The sequence below is a fragment of the Equus przewalskii genome, chromosome 6 (assembly GCF_037783145.1).
Source record: "Equus przewalskii isolate Varuska chromosome 6, EquPr2, whole genome shotgun sequence".
In the NCBI taxonomy this organism is placed as follows: domain Eukaryota; kingdom Metazoa; phylum Chordata; class Mammalia; order Perissodactyla; family Equidae; genus Equus; species Equus przewalskii.
The window spans coordinates 29,063,358-29,081,666 of record NC_091836.1 but is presented as its reverse complement, the minus strand read 5'-3'; the positions used below and the strand labels follow the sequence as shown (position 1 = coordinate 29,081,666).

General features: G+C 37.5%; 1 protein-coding gene across 4 annotated transcripts in view; it reads right to left on the bottom strand.

The window, feature by feature from the left end:
* TBCEL (tubulin folding cofactor E like) overlaps nucleotides 1–18,309 on the bottom strand; it is a 74,216-nt gene that overhangs the window by 27,371 nt on the left and 28,536 nt on the right. For all 4 annotated transcript variants that reach the window (XM_008513723.2, XM_070625063.1, XM_070625064.1 and 1 more), the window contains exons 4-7: nucleotides 16,816–16,997; nucleotides 15,243–15,499; nucleotides 12,198–12,324; nucleotides 10,301–10,417 (exon numbers count right to left, since the gene is read on the bottom strand). In XM_008513723.2, the coding sequence (XP_008511945.1) occupies nucleotides 10,301–10,417; nucleotides 12,198–12,324; nucleotides 15,243–15,499; nucleotides 16,816–16,997 (683 nt within the window). The remainder of the gene's footprint in view (nucleotides 1–10,300; nucleotides 10,418–12,197; nucleotides 12,325–15,242; nucleotides 15,500–16,815; nucleotides 16,998–18,309) is intronic.

Genomic DNA, 18,309 nt, shown 5'->3' with positions numbered 1-18,309 from the left:
TAAAGAGTATAGGAATGCAAAAATGGTTCAATATCTCAAAATGTATCACTAAAATTCAGACTGACAGAACAAAACAATATGCTCATATCAATACAAAAAGAACATTCTATAAAACAAATCAATACTCATTTGTAATAAAAGAAATTCTTAGAAAAACAGAGACAGTAACTACCTTAATCTGATGAAGGACACCTATCAAAAACCTGCAGCAAAAGTCATATTTCGTATCGAAATACTTCACATTGAAATTTTGGAAGTACTCTCTTTAAAATGAGGAACAAGATAAAGATGCCCTCTTTTACTGTTCATTTTTAATATTATACTGGAGGAGGTCTTATCTAAGAAACAGAAAAAAGAGATCTAAAAATTATTTGCAGATATGATTATCTACATAGAAATTCTAAAGAAAGTAACTACTCTATACATCAGCAAAACTGATAGATACGTGATCAACATACAAAAATTAATAGTATTTCTATACATCAACAATAACCAATAAGAAAGCAGTGACAAAAAATAACTTCATTTAAAATAGCAACAAAATGTATAAGACACCTAGAAATAAATTTAACAAAGATGTGCAAGGTCTTTGTGAGAGAATTAGAAACATTGCTGAAGGACATAAAAGATGCTCTGAATTAAATGGAAAGATATCCTATGTTCCCAGATAAGAAGACATAATAGAGAATTGACATCTTGTCAAGATGTCAATTCTCCCAAATTAGTCAATGAATTCAATGCAATTGGAATCCAAATTACCACAGGATTTTTGTGGAACTTGATAAGCCAAAACTAAAATTCATAGGGAAAAGGGCCTATAATATCTAAGGCAAGGGGAAAAACAACAATTATGTGGGGAAACTTACCCTTATTGGGAATTCAGATTTACCATAATTTAGCAATTTTGTAATGGTATAAGAAGAGACAAATACACCGATGGAACAAAACAGGGCCCTGAAACAACCATGCATGCATATAAAAAACAAGATATATGACAGAAGTGGCATTACAGATCAGTGGTGAATGCTAATTATCCATATGGGAAAAAAACAAACTCTTAGATCTCTATTTGACACTATACACAAAAATAGATTCTGGGTGAATCACAGACATAAATGTGAAAACACTTTTAGAAGAAAACCCAGGAGATTATTTTAAATGATCTTTGGAAAGAAAAAGATTTCTTAAATAAGATGGAATAAGAATAAACCATAGAACAAAGGATTGATACATTAGATATTAAAATTTTAAAACTTCTTTTCAACAAAATACAAAGTGAAAAGATCAGAGTGAAAAGCTACAGACCGAGAGAAGAAACTGCAATGTACAGTGACAAGGAATTATAAAATCCTACTTTATATTTTAATGGATATATAAAATATAATAAGTAGACACGAAGGATACACATCAAATTCTTGCCAGTGGTTACTTCTTGGAGTAAGAATAGGACTGGCAACAGAGGCACAAAGGTACTAGAATTTTCTCTGCAATGCTATTTCTTTTAATTAAAAAATAAACTCGAAGAGTAAAATATTAACAATCATCAGTTCTGAACACAAGTGTTTGTTTTATTATTCTCAATATTTTTTTTAATTCTAAAAAGCAAACAAAAACAAAAAAGATAAAACTGGCCCCCTGCCCAGGCCAAAACAAAAGTTCAGACACCAAAGATAATGGCTTCCCCGAGACCATGATTTGGGAGGACTGGTTCTTATTCTTTCTTTCCTTTGCAGGTATATTCAAATTCTCATATATAACTCCAATCAAGATTAGGAAGGTAGCTTATCTTCTGCTGGGCTGGGAAAGCGACAAGAAGTCAAAATAAAGTCCAAGGTAATTGGAATGACAAAGGCTGTAAGCAACAGGGGAAGCTAACATTTCAGAGGCTCTCCGTGGTGTGCCAAGGAGAAAGCACCTTTTGTTTCTCCTCAGACTCTCAGCTGAATGTGAGGAGTGCTGTGTCACGGCCCTTGTCAGAGGATGATGGAGCCTGGCAATATGGAGAACCCCAGGAGACTCATGTCCAATGTAGGAATGTTCCTTCACAACAGCAGGTCCTCTGTGTGGAAGGAATATGAGGTAACGGACACAGCACACTAGGATTTCTCCAGCATCCAAAACAAAATAAGCCTTCATTGAGGTGGTGTCCAAATGCAGGCTGCTGAAGATACAATCAGCTCCATTTAGAAAAGCCATTAGTCTCAAGCAAGAAAAAACACACTCTCCATATTTTAAAAAGCATACCTCTAATGACAATCCAATAAGCATTTGAGGAATGCCTAATAAAATCCTTGGCATCATAAATAAGGACTTCCCAGGGCATAGTTTAGAGACTCCTTGGGACAAACAGAAAGTGAGGTACCAAAGGAGTGTAAAAGCAAAGAAAAGCCTTTAAAGAAACCTCTTTCCAGCTTTGCCACTCTACCTCTGACAACAGCATTTCCCCCTATCAAATAATCATTCACTGGAGTTATGTCTCTTATAACTCCTCTTTATGAAAAACAAAATTTTAAAGTCTGAAAAAAAGAGACACATCAAATTGATCAGTTTATTTCCCCCCGCTGTCCTCAAAAACAAAAAGAAACCATTTAACCCCCAAAGATACATGGTATGTTCATTTCTAAAAGAAAAGTTACATGGTTTTTCTTTTTATCTCTCTCTTTAAAACTAAACAGAGGAGGACTATGTATTAAAGTACTAAATAATCAATTAAATTCAATCTCTCAGAAGAAATTAAGAGATAAAGCAAACACAAAATAAAAAAAAGACTGATAAATATAGGCCATGTGGCAGACATCTGATAAATAGCAAGGCAAAAATAATAAACATGTACACTTTAACACGTACTAGATTCATAAACGTGGAAGTTTCTTTCTCTCTAAATATGTTTATACCCCTAGAGAAATCAGGGCTATAAATATCAGAAAACAAGCAGAACTTCACCAAGTTTTTTCTGAGGACTACTTCAAATTCCATAGTGAAATTCAGTCCTAACATGCGTACCTCTGTGCAATGACATAAGCAACCTCCAATACACACATCCTCCTTTATTAAAGTCTCAGTTATTAACTAGGTCCCTGGCTTTTTCTCAGTTTGTCCTTCTAAGTATAAACCAAAATCTGCCCAGGTAACTTCCCCACTTGAAATCTTTTAATGATTTCCCACTGCCTGCAGGAAAAAGTCCTAATCTCCTGGAATGGCATACCAAAGTCTTTAATGGGCTGCCCTGACTCCTACCTTCCTCCCCAGCGTTATCTACCACTGCTTCCCATTTACTACTTCTCACCACGTCATATCGAACTGTTATAGTTCACTGAACATAAAGAGTTATTTCATACCTCTGTGCCTTTACTTCCCATGTACTTCTGTCTATCTGGAATATTCTCCTCTCACCTTCACCAGATCACTCAATCATTTTCTAGGAAGTACAACTGTTCCAACAGAGCCACGTACCCCTCCTTCATGCTCCCAGAGCATAATGCGAAGATTCAATCATTTTACTGAACAGTTGCTGTACTGTCAGGCACTGCTCTAGGCACTGAGGATATAGCAAAGTACAAAACAGAAGAAGTCCTTGCTTTACAGAGCTTACAGTACAGCATGGGGAGACCACAGTAGATGTTGATAAATAAGAAAAATAAAAGTAGGCTAAGAGAATTGTAGGAGACAGAGGTAGGATGGTCAGGGAAGGAATGTCTGATGAGGTAACAGTGAGGGAGAGAGCCAACACTTGGTGCATTCCAAACAGGGACAAAAGTGCAAAGGCCAGAGGTGGGAGTGTGCTTGATGCATGTGAGGAACAGCAAGGAAGGGTTTTTTTAAAAATAAATTTGAGTTCTTCTAAACTGGCTGCCATACGGAGAATAAGCTATGGGGGCAAGGCTGGGTTCAGAGAGACCAAGTAGGAGGCTACTCTAAGAACTCAGGTAAGATGATGAAGGTCTGAACTAAAATGAATAGTGAGAAGTAGTTGGATTCCATATACATTTTTTGAAAGAAAAAAACCCAAATGGACTAGACGTGGTGTATGGGAGAAGGAAATCAAGGGTGATATTGAAGTTTTTGTCATGAGCAACTGCAAAAATGGAGGGATGGAGGAAAACTTGCAGAGCAGCAGATATGGCGGTGGGGGGGTGGGGGGGAAGGGGAAAGGTAAGGGAGAATATCAAAAGTTGGGTTTTGGACACATTAGGTTTAAACATCCAGGTGAAGATGTCAAGCAGGCATCTGGAAATACTAGTCTGGAATACAGGGGCAGATCAAAGCTGGAGGTATAAATTTGGTAGGTGTTAGAATACAGAAGGCATGCAAAGCCACAGGACTGGAACTAGGGGATGAGTATCAAAGAGAAGAGGTCCAAGGACCAAATCCTGGGCTAACTCAATATTTAGAGGTTGGGAACATGGAAATCTCTAGCTTAGCCCAGATGGCAAGCTTCTTGAGAGCATATACTACTTTTTTTGTCTTTTTATCTCCAGCTTCTGGCTCAGTGCCTCTTGGCTCATAGTAGGTATTCAGTAATAAATTAAGCTGTCCTTTGAAACCCAGCTAGAATCTAGAGTTATTTCCTACAAGTTTTCCTGGCAAAATATGAGAGTCCAATAACTGAAATAGGACCAGCTCAGTGAGGACATCTTTGCAACCACCCGCGGCACACACCGAGCTTATTTTGAAATAGCACACCACTGCTACACAAGCCACGAAGAGACAAGGCATGGATGAAGGCTTTAAAAGAAAGAGTCTATTGGGGCTGGCCCCGTGGCCGAGCGGTTAAGTTCGTGCGCTCCGCTGCAGGCGGCCCAGTGTTTCGTTGGTTCGAATCCTGGGCGCGGACATGACACTGCTCATCCAAACCACGCTGAGGCAGCGTCCCACATGCCACAACTAGAAGGACCCACAACGAAGAATATACAACTATGTACCGGGGGGCTTTGAGGAGAAAAAGGGAAAAAATAAAATCTTTAAAAAAAGAAAGAGTCTATTGATTGGAAATGCAAACACTACGACGTTTAAAGGCCAAGAATCAGGAAACAGAGATTTTCATCTTCTATTATTTCACAAAGTAAATAAACATGAAACATATGGGTGATGGCTCAGTTTTTTGGGGTAGTCCATTAGTACCATTAACAGCTACAGTAGAGGCTAAACTTCTAGTCCCACCTACCAGAAGAAGGCAATAAAAAGGATAATTGAGCACCTGTAAGAAATTAGAAAACTCTTAATAAGTATATCTCCTTTTGGTCCTCTAAACATTTTATTCCGTTCATCACAAAAAATTGAAATGATTCAGGTGACTGGGGCTTGTATTTTATTCTAAGAGGAAAACAAATTTCGTAAATTTCTGAATAATCATTAAAGACTTCTGTTGCCACAACGACTAATCACACAGAAACAGATGTGTGTGAATAATCCAACTGACTCAGAAAATAACTTTGCTACCATAAAGGACATTCAAATGATCTTATTGGCTTCTTATTCACACCCTCAAAAGACATTTTGGCTCACTTTTTTACTTATGTCTAAGTTGACTAGAGGTATTTCATGTTTAATGACACAAGACAGGAAAATGAATGGAGGACGAAAAGCTCAGGGAACCTAACAACCGGGGAAGGATGTTGTAGAAGTTAGAATTTATAGGATAATCAAGTTAAACAATGATTTAAAAAAATCCATGGCCAAATGAAAAGGAAGTTTTCTTCAAAATAAATAAATACCTCCATCCTATCTGGAAACTAAAGCTCAAATTTGATTCTGTATGAAACACTGAATTATCCAGAGAGTCAAATTTTCACTTTTTACCAACTACACACTGTGCTACTCACTATTTATGGGTATTTTAGGAAGAGATTCTGCCTATAATTTAGAAGACAATTAAAGAGATGATAAGTATAGTACTAATAGCTTGTTTATATATCACTATTCTTAATTCACAATGAATGCATTTTAACACAAATTCCTCTCTGCTTATTCACCATTCCATCTTGAATCAGCATGAATGGCTGTTATAGTTCTTTTTCAAGTGCCTACCTAACACAGTTCCTGGCACATTACAATATCTCAAGAAAATATTTGCTCAGTAAATGGATAATTCTACCATGGGACTTATAATAAAAACTACTAGGGAACAGGTACCACAATGGATATATGTCGACTTCGGCTGTCCAGCATGTGAATGCCCCTCTGATTGGCGGGAAACCCAAAAAAGATGAGCGGCAGGAACCACTTCCCACTACAGAAGCTGAAGAGGAGTAGATTTTCTCTTTCTCCATTCCCAGAAAGCTAGAACATGGGAAGGTGATATAAAGCTGTCTCCCTATAACTGGAATTTTAAATCTTAAGATATAATGCAGAGACACAAGGTCTAACAGAGATTATTCACAGCAGATATAGAAGAACCAAGAATTCAAAGGCATGGCTGTAAATGTCTGAGGGCAATCAAGTCCAGCAGCTTACTGATGACGATCCAGTGACTGCTGTCGGAAACACACTGTCTGTATAGTGAGATGTAGGAATCTTGGCTGTGCCTTGCTTCCCATAAATCTTGCCCCGAGCCTAATTCTCTAATCTTCTTCTCAATTCTTCGAGCTACACAGTCTTCATTATTCTTTCACTAAATTCTTATCCTACTTAAGTTGGGCGAGCTGATTTCTGTTGTGTGCACTAAGAAATTGGTACCAGGGAGTAGATTACTGGCAACAGCCCCTCAGGTAATTCAGGGTATTTGGGGATTGCTTTCTAGTAGAGGCCAGTGAATACCATATTAGTGTTCATGGAAGGGATTCAGCAAGTCCTGAACATGGAGTAGAGAAATAGAGAATTATCACTTGTGGTCACATGGAATGCTCTAGTGCTGCCAAGAATAAAGCTATATGAAGGGCATGAAGAATGCGACTATGAGGCGGAGAATCTGCTATTCTAAGGGCACAAAATAGCTTAAATAAAGAGTATATTCAGGTCAAATCCCTATAAACGAGGCTCATGGCACAGGCTGAAATCCAAGTACTTTTAAGAAAAGCGTCTTTTCTGTCTTACTACAATAAGAGTTGGGTAGTTTTAAACACAAATACACAAGTTTCATGCTCCAGGTTGCTAAATTATAGGTCACTGGAATTTGAGACCATATTTGAACTATTATATGAAAGTTGGAGCATTGCTTGGAAAGAGAAAGAGAAGAAAGAGGGAGAATATGAATTGGAACAGAGGCATATGGGTGGATTCTGAGGACTTGGGTGTATCTTGAATTCCTAATCCTCACCTAGGCCCCCCCTTGCTAGTTGGGTCTAATAAGACTGTTCCTCTCTTTCTTGAAAAGGCAGGAAAATCCTGCCTAAGGGAATTACCTTGCAAGAGGAAACTAATTCCCCATTTACCTCATCTTTCCACATATATACTCTGCTCCAGTACCATCAGACCACAGCATGCTCTGTGGGGTTAATTACAAAAACACCAAAGACTTTGGTCATTTATATGGAAAAAAATATAGGAAATAAGTATAGGAATAGATTCTGAGTATGTTGACCAAAGAGGGAAAAGCAATTTTAGATATAACCGATTTTGTTGATATAGGTACATTACTAGAGATTCTGAATTCAAAAAGCTAGTTTTAGTGGCTGGGAGTGGTTCTAAATTTTTGTCTAGTTGGCTGATTGGAAATTGGACTCAGTGGTGGTCTATGCTAAAGGAAGTTGAGATGCCACAAATTTGGGGGATAATGTGAAAGGAAGAATTCAAAAACTTCAGGACACAGGAATGATGGAGGGGTCAGCCCTGTGGCCGAGTGGTTAAGTTTGCGCTCTCTGCTTCGGCGGCCCAGGGTTTCGCTGGTTCCGATCCTGAGTGCAGACATGGAACTGCTCACAATGTCACGTTGACGTGGCATCCCACATGCGACAACTAGAAGGACCCATAACTAAAACATACAACTGTGTACTGGGAGGATTTGGGGAGAAAAAGGAGAAAAAAAAAAAAGAAGATTGGCAACAGTCATTAGCTCAGGTGCCAATCTTCCAAAAAAAAAAAAGAATGATAGAAATTATTGTCACCCATTCTCCATCCATGAACCCTAAGAGGACCCAGAAGACACTTCCTTTTCAAAGGCCTTGAAAAACACATTAGTGAGTAGAGCACTCACATCTTTGAAAAGGTGTGAGTTCTACAGGCCAGCAGTACTGGTAGAAGACACCTGAAATCAGGTTGCCCATTTCCATTTCAAAAGGATGGGAGGGACCAAGCAGTGGCATCTAACCACTAGTGAGTGAGAAAGTAGGCATAATTACATAAATAGGCAGCAAAGCCAGAGTGGTAATTAAAATAGCTTGACTGCATAAATCTCTTACAGTAGCTAATCGATCACGGAGTCTTTAGGATTTGAATAAATAGGTATCTCATTTCAGGAAGAGAGAAATACGTTTTCATTTATACACAGAATATATTAGGGCAGGTATGAATAATTTCTTTTTATATAACTATGGGAAAATGTATATGTATAGATATTGGGTACTCAAAATGGCAGACTATAGTAGATGTTCTTTCTTCTGAATTGCTCCTTTTCAGGGAAAAGTCCCAAGATCAAGGGAAGCAAGATTCTACCTCTCACTGCAGAAGCCACAGTGGAGCATATAATCCCTCTCCCTGTCCCTTGGGAGACAAGGTATGAGGGCATGTCCTACACATAGCCAAGCAACTGGGCAGATGCAGATTTTTGACCTTTAGGGAATGAGGCAAAGGTCAGTGAGAGATTATTTTCAGCACTTACAGGGGAATCAAAAGTCCATGACACAGCTGCAAGTGTCCAGTGGTAAAGCCCCGCACTGTAGCATCTAGAGATGACAGTGCCAGCAGAGAGAGATGAACAGACTATGCATTGAAACATTGGCTGTCCGAGCTTCCCTTGGTTCCTGCCTATGCCTGGCTCTTCAGACTGTCTAACAATTCTTTTAGTTTCTCAATATCCTTCCACTAAATTTCTCCCCTGATTAAAGATGATTTCTATGACCTGCATTCATGAACACCAACTAGTACAGAGGCATAAATTCATTGTAGGATAATTATGCTATTAGGGATGGAAAACAATTTACTGCATATATATATACTACTTATAGCAGAATGGAAGTTAAGTAAACTATAATAACAGATTTATGCTCAAAACCAGAATATTTACTTCTTCTATTAATACGTTAGATTGAACCAAATGAAACTATAAATATTAGACCATGTTTTACCCCACAAAATTTTACGCAGTTTAACCTAATATTCCTGGGTTGTGTTAAACGGCATACTAATATCTTTCTCCCTACTTAGCTGTTCTTAGCTAATTTTAAACTGTTATCTTCAAAATCCTGACTTTGTCTAACACTTTTTAAACACTTAGGCTTTAAAATACTACTAATAATACCACAAAATCTTTTTATACAGCAGTGGTTGAGCCTTACAGAACATCAACCCCCTTAAAGCCTATAATAGAAAAGTTTGGTGAAAATTAGATATGCTCAGAAAGAATGAATTAGAATCACAGAAATTTGTAACCAGAAGGACCAACTGATTTGACACACGTTCAGTCCCAACTCGCACCTCGTTCATCTGAAACTCTGCCTGTCAAACGGGATTCCATAGTATTCTCAAGTCTTTAAGGAAAGTGTATAACTTCTTTGGTAACCAGTTCTAGTTACCAACATCTAGAAACCTGTTTCGGGAGTATTTTTTTTCCTGTTTATTTACTTATATCAAACCTGCTACAGAGTATTAAACTATAAACCTACCAAACTATATAAATTAACTCTTCATATTCTTAAAAGTAATTACAAATGTAGCCCTCAGCATTTCTCTTCAAAATCAACTATCCTAATTCCTTTAATATTTCCTCAAGAGTCTATTTGCCAGTTCTTTTCTCATATCCTTTAAACCTAGTGTACATCTGCCAAATCTTCCAAATTGCAGGAATTAGTGTATCCTAAAAGCAGATGCAATATGAAAGAAGAGATCAATTTTGGGGGTAGGTGAAAATGTGACCCTGGAGAAGAGGATCAAAAAGGAATCAAACAATAGGGAGTATGGAGTGGGAACTACTGGAAGCAGTCAAATACTTACCCAACCTTCTTGATACAAGTGCAAAGTTAGAAGAAACACACTGTGGCAAGTGAGATAAAATAGGTGTGCTTTTGCGTTTCTTCCTTTTTTTTCAAATCCATCACCAAAGTCCTCTAAGAGGGCTAAATAACAAATTACTAGATTTCCTCTAAAATAATTCTTAAGTTGCCTCCATATTCACTACAGTGTTGCTAAGCTGATGAGGAGTTTTTACCTGAATGGCACTTCCTCCTGTGGAACATCTACATAGTACCGAATAAAAAATCTCTCAGAATCTTCTCGCTCACCGTCAGTAACAACGCTGCCATTAAGTTTGGAAACTGATGGCAATCTGTAAGTAAAAACCAAAATAAAGACATTTTAAGATACTAAAAATACTTAGCTTTAGAAATAAAATTATTGGTTTGAGGCCAAGTCTTATTCTCTTGAAAGGACACATTTGATGTGGCTCTGCTTGTATGTAACTACTGACATGAACTAAAGTGATACAAAATAAAAGGACCAAAAATACCTAAAGTTTCTTTTTTAGATATGACACTGACCTTTTACAATTATATCTCACCTTTCAAAATAAGATTCTAGGCAGCACTGTCCGATTTAAACATAATGCAAGCCACATATGTAATTTTAAATTCTCTAGTAGTCATATTTTAAAGACTAAAATAAAAAAGGTGAAATTAATTTTAATAATATATTTTATTTAACCCAATGTATCCAGGATTTAATAATTTCAACTGTAATCAATACTAAAAAAATAACTGAGATACTTTACATTCTTTGTCTCATAAAGTGTTTGAAATCTAGTGTATATTTTATACTTACAGCGCATTTCAATTCAAACTAGCCATAATTTAAGTGCTCCAAAGTCACACATGGCTAATGGTATCACACTGGACAGTATAGTTGTAGAGAGTAATCAGTGCAATTTGGTTCAAGAATTAATTTATTATATTTACAAAAGAATTGTGTAAAGAAAGTAAAGGACAAGGACTATTGCAAGATATTCTTCTTAGAAGAAAAGTATGCTGAAATATATTTCTTCAGTGAGATATTAATGGGTATGTTAACAACTGGAAAGTGGTAGGATCTGCTAGGTGTTAGCTGATCAGGAAGATCAATACATTGTTTAAAGAATCACTCTTGGAGCCGGCCCTGTGGCCAAGTGGTTAAGTTCACGTGCTGGGCCTCTCTGCGGCCCAGGGTTTCACTGGTTTGGATCCTGGGTGCGGACCTAGCACCACGCATCAAGCCATGCTGAGACAGCGTCCTACATAGTAGAACTAGAAAGACTACAACTAGAATATACAGCTATATACTGGAGGGCTTTGGGGAGAAGAAGAAGAAAAAAGACCAGCAACAGATGTTAGCTCAGGGCCAATCTTAAAAAAATAAAATAAAAACCTCTTCTTATATCAAACCTGCTTAAGGAACCTTAAAGCCTACTGTTCCCCTTTCAAAACTACCATGTGTAGTACACAAAGAGAACAAATCAAAACTCCATAGCCCTTTACATCTTAGCCAAATCTTATTACTGGTAAAGGGGCATACAAAAATAAACACTCATGGGACATTCCAGTAGTCTGCGGGAGGCAGAGTCTGAGAAACAAAAGGCAGGGGAGTTGGAATAAGAAGATAACAATATGGTAGTCATATTTAAGTCAATCTATATTCAAGAAGAAAACACAGATGCTGCTTTCTTAAATTTTACACAAATGAAACAGCCCAATTTTCAGGTACTTACACTTTAAATGACCACCATGTTAACAGAAAATAGGACAACCAAAATAGAACTGATTCTCTATTATACCTACTTTTTCTTCATGACCCAAAACAGCACTTCAAATATTGCAAATATTGAAAAGTATAACAATAGAAAAGATTTGTAAGGGAATTTTTCAGTGATCTTGGCAGGCCAACTATATTTCACATTTTTCTCATCATACTGCATCCCTTTTCTTCCAGGATTTGGAGCTACAGAAGCAGCTCCTTCAAACAGAGTCTGTTCAAGAGATGGATAAACTTACAGTGCACTCCCCCCAACAAATAATGCATTATTCGATTGATGAAATAAGGCCCTGAGAATAGAAAGCAGAATAATCAGGACAACAGACCTGGCTACTACCAATTTCCTTCGCTCCTCAGTGGTATATGGCTGCAGAAGAGGTATTCCTAATAATCTGACTTCTTCCAGTTTGGGGAATGAATTTAGTTTGTCAATGTCTTCCCAGGAATGCAAACCTAATTTGAGAAATAAATTGTTTAAGCAAATCCGGAAAAGCACACAAATAGGCACATAGCAAAAAGAAGATTACTTCACTTAATAATTTCTGAAATGTTAAAATAATCATAAACTAGTTAGAAAGCCTGAAATTTTTCCTTATCCAAGGACAGAATGGAATCTAGTTAAATACCCTAAAAACTTCCCTATAGCCTCTCCTATCTCTATGATCCCAGTGGTCAAGGAGAGACATCTTTATTCTCCAACATCCACTCATCTACTGAGTCTCCAACCAAATGGCTTGTAAAGGGGGTCACTGGTGGTTTCAGTAAGCAGGATGTATACCAAGATTACATAATAAAAAAGAGATGTAATCAATTCTTTCACCAAATATAGACTCATAGAATGTAACTATTGATCAGAGTTGATACCGTCATACTCAAATTCTTACCTAACAAATTCTAAAGTGGGGCAAGATCAATAAAACCAGAAACTAAATATTATCTCTTACACTGTCCTCATTTTGGGGACAGAGAAAACAGATTCAAAATTTAAAACAAAAAAACAAAAACATAAAAACCCTAAACCCTTAGGCAGGAGAACACACAACAAATTAAGATCGTTTAGTCCTAAAACAAAACTCTTCCTATGGCTGTGAGCAAATGTATCATCTAGGTCAATACTTGGCAGTGGTATAAAAAATATTCCTATAATCATACAGCTGGCCGATTTTATAACACATTAAATCCATTTCAGAGACCAACGTAGCCCCTTCCTGTTTCTTTCAACCTTCAGCAAGGGTAAAGGCAGAGGAGCACCTTATGAGGACTGGTGCATAAGCATCCAAGTCTCAACCCTCCTCTTCCCTTCAGAATGGCATTTCCTTCCAGGAGGAAGAATACTGTTAGCTCAAGGGGTGTCGGAGTTGTGAAATAAACAGCTTCCTTATGCAAAATAATGGTTTTTAAAAATTAATTCTCACTCTTATACCCCATGGCAAATTAAACTCTTTATGTTTTTTCAACTATAGGTTAGAGTTATTTTTAATTACGTAGTTGTTTTAAGAAATAAGCTGAAAGACAATGTCCAATGTCATGAGAATGAGAAGAAAGTCATATACTGGGAGAATATATTTGTTCAAGACACATCTGATGAAGGATTTTTATCCAAAATATACATTGAACTCTTAAAACTCAACAATGGGAAAATGAACAATCTGATTTAAAAATGGACAAAAGACCTGAAAAGACACCTCCCCAAAGAAGACATACAGATGGCAAGTAAGCACATGAAAATATGTTCAACACCACGTGTCATCAGGAAAATGCAAATTAAAACAACCGTAAGATACCACTACCTATTCCAAACACTGACAACATCAAATGCTGACGAGGGTGTGGAGCAACAGGAACTCTCACTCATTGCTGGTGGGAATGCAAACTGGTACAGCCACTTTGGAAGACAGGTCAGCAGTTTCTTACAAAACTAAATATATTCTTACCATATGATCTAGCATTTGCACTCCTTGGTATTTACCCAAATGAACTGAAAGTTATGCCCACAGAAAATCTTGTACATGGAGGTTTACAGCAGCTTTATTCATAATTGCCAAAACTTGGAAGCAACTAAGATGTCATTCAGTTTGTGAGGGGACAAATAAACTGTGGGACATCCAGACAATGGAATATTACTCAGTGCTAAAAAGAAATGAGCTATCAAGCCATGAAAAGACATGGAGGAAACTTAAATGCATATTATTAAGCGATAGAAGCCAATCTGAAAAGGCTACATACTGTATGATTCCAACTATATGACATTCTGGAAAAGGCAAAACTATGGAGACAGAAAAAGATCAGTGGTTGCCAGGGATTAGGGGGTAGGGAGGGATGACTAGGTGGAGCACAGAAGATTGTTAGGGCAGTGAAACTAGTCTGTATGACTTTATAATGGTGAACACAGGTCATTACACATTTGTGCAAATCCATAGGATGTACAGCACCACGAGTGAGTCTTAATATAAGCTATGGACTTTGGGTGATGATGTGTCAATGGAGGATGGATGGTAACAAATGTATCATTTCGGTGCTGGGAGGATGTTGATAGTGGGGGAGGTTGTGCACATGTGGTGGCAGGGAGTATGCGGGAACTCTGTACTTTCTGTTCAATTTTGCTGTGAATCTAAAACTGCTCTAAAAAATAAAGTTTATCAATTTTGAAAAACAGGCTATGGGGCCGACCCGGTGACACAGTGGTTAAGTTCGCACGTTCTGCTTCTTAGCGGCCCAGGGTTCGCCGGTTTGGATCCCGGGTGCGGACATGGCACCGCTTGGCAAGCCATGCTGTGGTAGGTGTCCTACGTATAAAGTAGAGGAAGATGGGCACAGATGTTAGCTCAGGGCCAGTCTTCCTCAGCAAAAAGAAGAGGATTGGCAGTAGTTAGCTCAGGGCTAATCTTCCTCAAAAAAAAAACACAGGCTAAAAATATTCATTCTTGTGATACACAGAACCAGATGGCAAGAAACGGGCAATCAATTATACGTAAATACTAGAAAAGAAAAGAGCATTTGAAAGGCATAGGAGGTTGTGATTCCTTAACCTAAATTCAGATAAAATAGTCTAGTTTACAATTCTCCGTACTCTTTTTACTCTTTCTTTTACTATACAATTCACTAATTTCATTTCACTCCTTTCATAGCATGACCCCTTTAACGTATGAAATATAAATAGTTAATATAATGCTATGCCACTCAATATTTATCAGAGCATTTATGAAAATGAATGCCTTAAATATAGCTAATCAATATCCATCTACATGTCACTCTTGAAAATTCATCCTATAAGAAGGCAGAGCTATGACTGAAAGAAATATGCTTTGATTGCATTTCCTGCATAAGCTCAGACCAATTTGCACGCAGAATGAGACCAGCCTGTACCTCACCTGACTTATGCAGACTGATGGATCTCAGATTAGGAAATAACCTGGCCAGAGAATCATCAGGCTCCTCAATAGCGTTTAAATGATTGTTGGCCAGGACGAGGGTATCCAGTGAAGGAAACATAACTCCTAATTTTCGTATTTCAGTCCAGTCTTGGAGGTTATTGTCTGTTATGTGCAGTAGCTTAAGAGAATGACAGCAAATAGAAGGACAAGACACTGTTTCATAGTCGTTAAGGCACAGGAAGAGCTCCTCCAAACTGCAGAGAAAAAGAAACATTTCATTGTTTAAAGCAGTTAAATTTCTACTTTGCACCTATTTCATTCACTCAATAAATAAATAAGTGCCTACTCTGTGTGACATTCTGCTAGATGCTGTAGAGAAAACATAAAGATATCTTCCTGAAGCTTAAAATATGGCTGGGAAGACAAAACTTAAAATCCATAAAGCAGCAGAGAATGATATGACCCAGTCAGTACTAAGTCAATTTGGTGCCTAAACAATTAAGTGCTAAATTAAGCGGTACTAACTATGTAGTTCGTATAGGACTGGAATTGAAACTGTAGTGAGAATAATGAGGAAAGAATGCATGGCCCTGAAGGAGAGGTGGGCTTGTATAGGTTGAGAGGAGACAGAGGCAAGTCCAGAAACAACATGAGCCAATGTTTAGAACCAGAAATAATAACTATCATTGAACTCCCGCACCGTGCCAGGCCCTGTGCCAGGAGCTTTACAGACTGCACTGCACTTCCGCACGGCGAATGCAACTACACCCATTTTATAGACCAGGAAACAGAGCTCAGAGGTTACTTAGCTTACCAAAGGTCACATGGTTAGTAAGTAGAACTGGGACTTAAATGCTCATTCGATGTCATGCTAGATGTTCCATGCAGTGAGGAAACCACCCTCATGGAGTGAGAGTGAGAAACTAAGATGGAATAAGTGCGCTGAGACCAGATTCTGAAAGGCTTTGATAATTTCCACATTTAGACGGTCAAAGAAACTACAGCTTCGTATATTTCTTTAAACTACTTCCTTTGAATATTTATGTGCATATACAAAGATAGATAAAAACAAAAGATAACAAAGCATTTCTAAATTGACAAACCAAAGGATAATTTCTTGCTTAAATTATTGGAAAGAATACCAGGCCCATTTTCCCATCAGGCCAGCCAGGTACTTAATCATCTGACTGTTAACATATTTTAGAGATACTATGATTTTTTTTTTCCTCCCCAAGAAAACGGCTGAGGCAAAATCCTGACATCAGGTAATCACAAGATTAAAATGGAGAAGGGTTGGGTTGATCTAGAAATGATAAGTGCTTCTCAGGGATATTTTCTAGCCAAAGGATGACATATCCTATGTCTTGGAGCTACTCAACACTGAGCAAGTATTCCAGTGAAAATGCTACTAGATTACCCTCACACCTCATTCTAATTCCTTCATTTTTCTAACCTCATTCTCCATTCAATCTGCAGTTCTAGTATTTCTGAGATAGGAGATCAGCATTAATTCTATGTATTAACACAGATGGCAACATAGCTCCCTCTCCATCATGCTCTCTGGGCTTACTCTGGTAACTCCTGCAGTATCGTGTGGACTGTCTCCCAAGAAGCTTTGCTGTTGTTGAGGACAAGTTTGCGAACCCCAGAGAAGGACCCAGCACACGTTCTTTCTAAAACCGATAAATTCAGAGGATTGGAACTCAGGTTTAGAAACTCCAACTGGGGAACATTTGACACAATTTTACTGACCTAGGGAGAAAAAAAGAAAGGCATATCAGGCAGTAATCAGAGCTTTTAAATAGCAAACACTCTCAAGAAAGCCTAAGTGCATGGGTCTCTATGCCAAAGGCCATTTACATTCAGGAGTACTATTTAGTGATGGTACTTACAGAGGGATACAAGTAATTTCAACAAATCTTGGCAAATAATTAATCTCCTTCTACGAAATAGTGGCATAACTGAAAGGCAATGGTACAAAAGAAAGATTTCCCATGTTGCCTTTGGCAAGGTTTTTTATAATGCTCTATATGACACTCTCTTTGCTAAATGGAGAAAAGATAGTTTAGATGACTACATTTTAGGCTACAAGTTTCTAAAGAGCTGAGATTGAGTTATGTAATTCTCTTTGAATATCTCCTCCCTTCCATTTCCAGTACAAGGCTGATTAAAGGTTTACTGAAGACCACATTCAAGCGTTCAAAATTGACTACATAGTCACAATCACTTAGAAAACAGTTTCAGCTTGATTCAAAGATGTACCAACTTTACAATAGATTTACTCAAAAAGAAAAAGCATCTATAGTTACATAACAAAAGAGAAAAGATGATCACCAACTTAACAATTTAGCTAGCTAGCAACTTGTTATAAAAGAGAAAAAAATAGGAAATGAGCATCACTGACCTTAACTATTTGCTCTGCACAGCACTAGTCTCTTTCATATAGCTTATTTCACTAAATTCTCAAAACAACTTGCAAGATAGCTAACACCATTTTCATTTTAATAAATGAGGAAACTGAGGCTCAGAGACATTAAGTAATTTGACTAAGGTTTCAGAGTTACAGAAGCAAAATCTAGGATTTAAAAATCAGAGCTATTATTCTTTCCAATATACCACAAATAGTAAATTATAAATATAACCAGAAAAAAAAAAGAAGACCTGGCTTAAACAAATATGAAATAAATGCTAGCAGCCCAGTAAATGTATTAGGCATCAAACAGCCAGGCAATGTGCTAACTGAAAGTTATGAGAAAATGAGTACAACAGAAGAGTTAGAATTGTTTTTAGAGTCAGAAAACCTGGGTTCAAACCAGGTTTCAGGACTTTCTAGCTGTGTGGTTTGACAGGTTACTTAACCTTTCCAAATCTCAGTTTCCTCATCTGTAACAGAGAGAAAAAAGTATTCACCTATTTAACAGGATTTTTGGTAGAACTGAGATCGACTTGTAAAGGACTTAACACAGTGATTGGTACATATTTTAGAAACTTTTATCCTTACCTATTCCCCAACAGGAAGTTAATTCGATGAAAGTGGGAGTAATAATTACCTAGTTCACTTCTG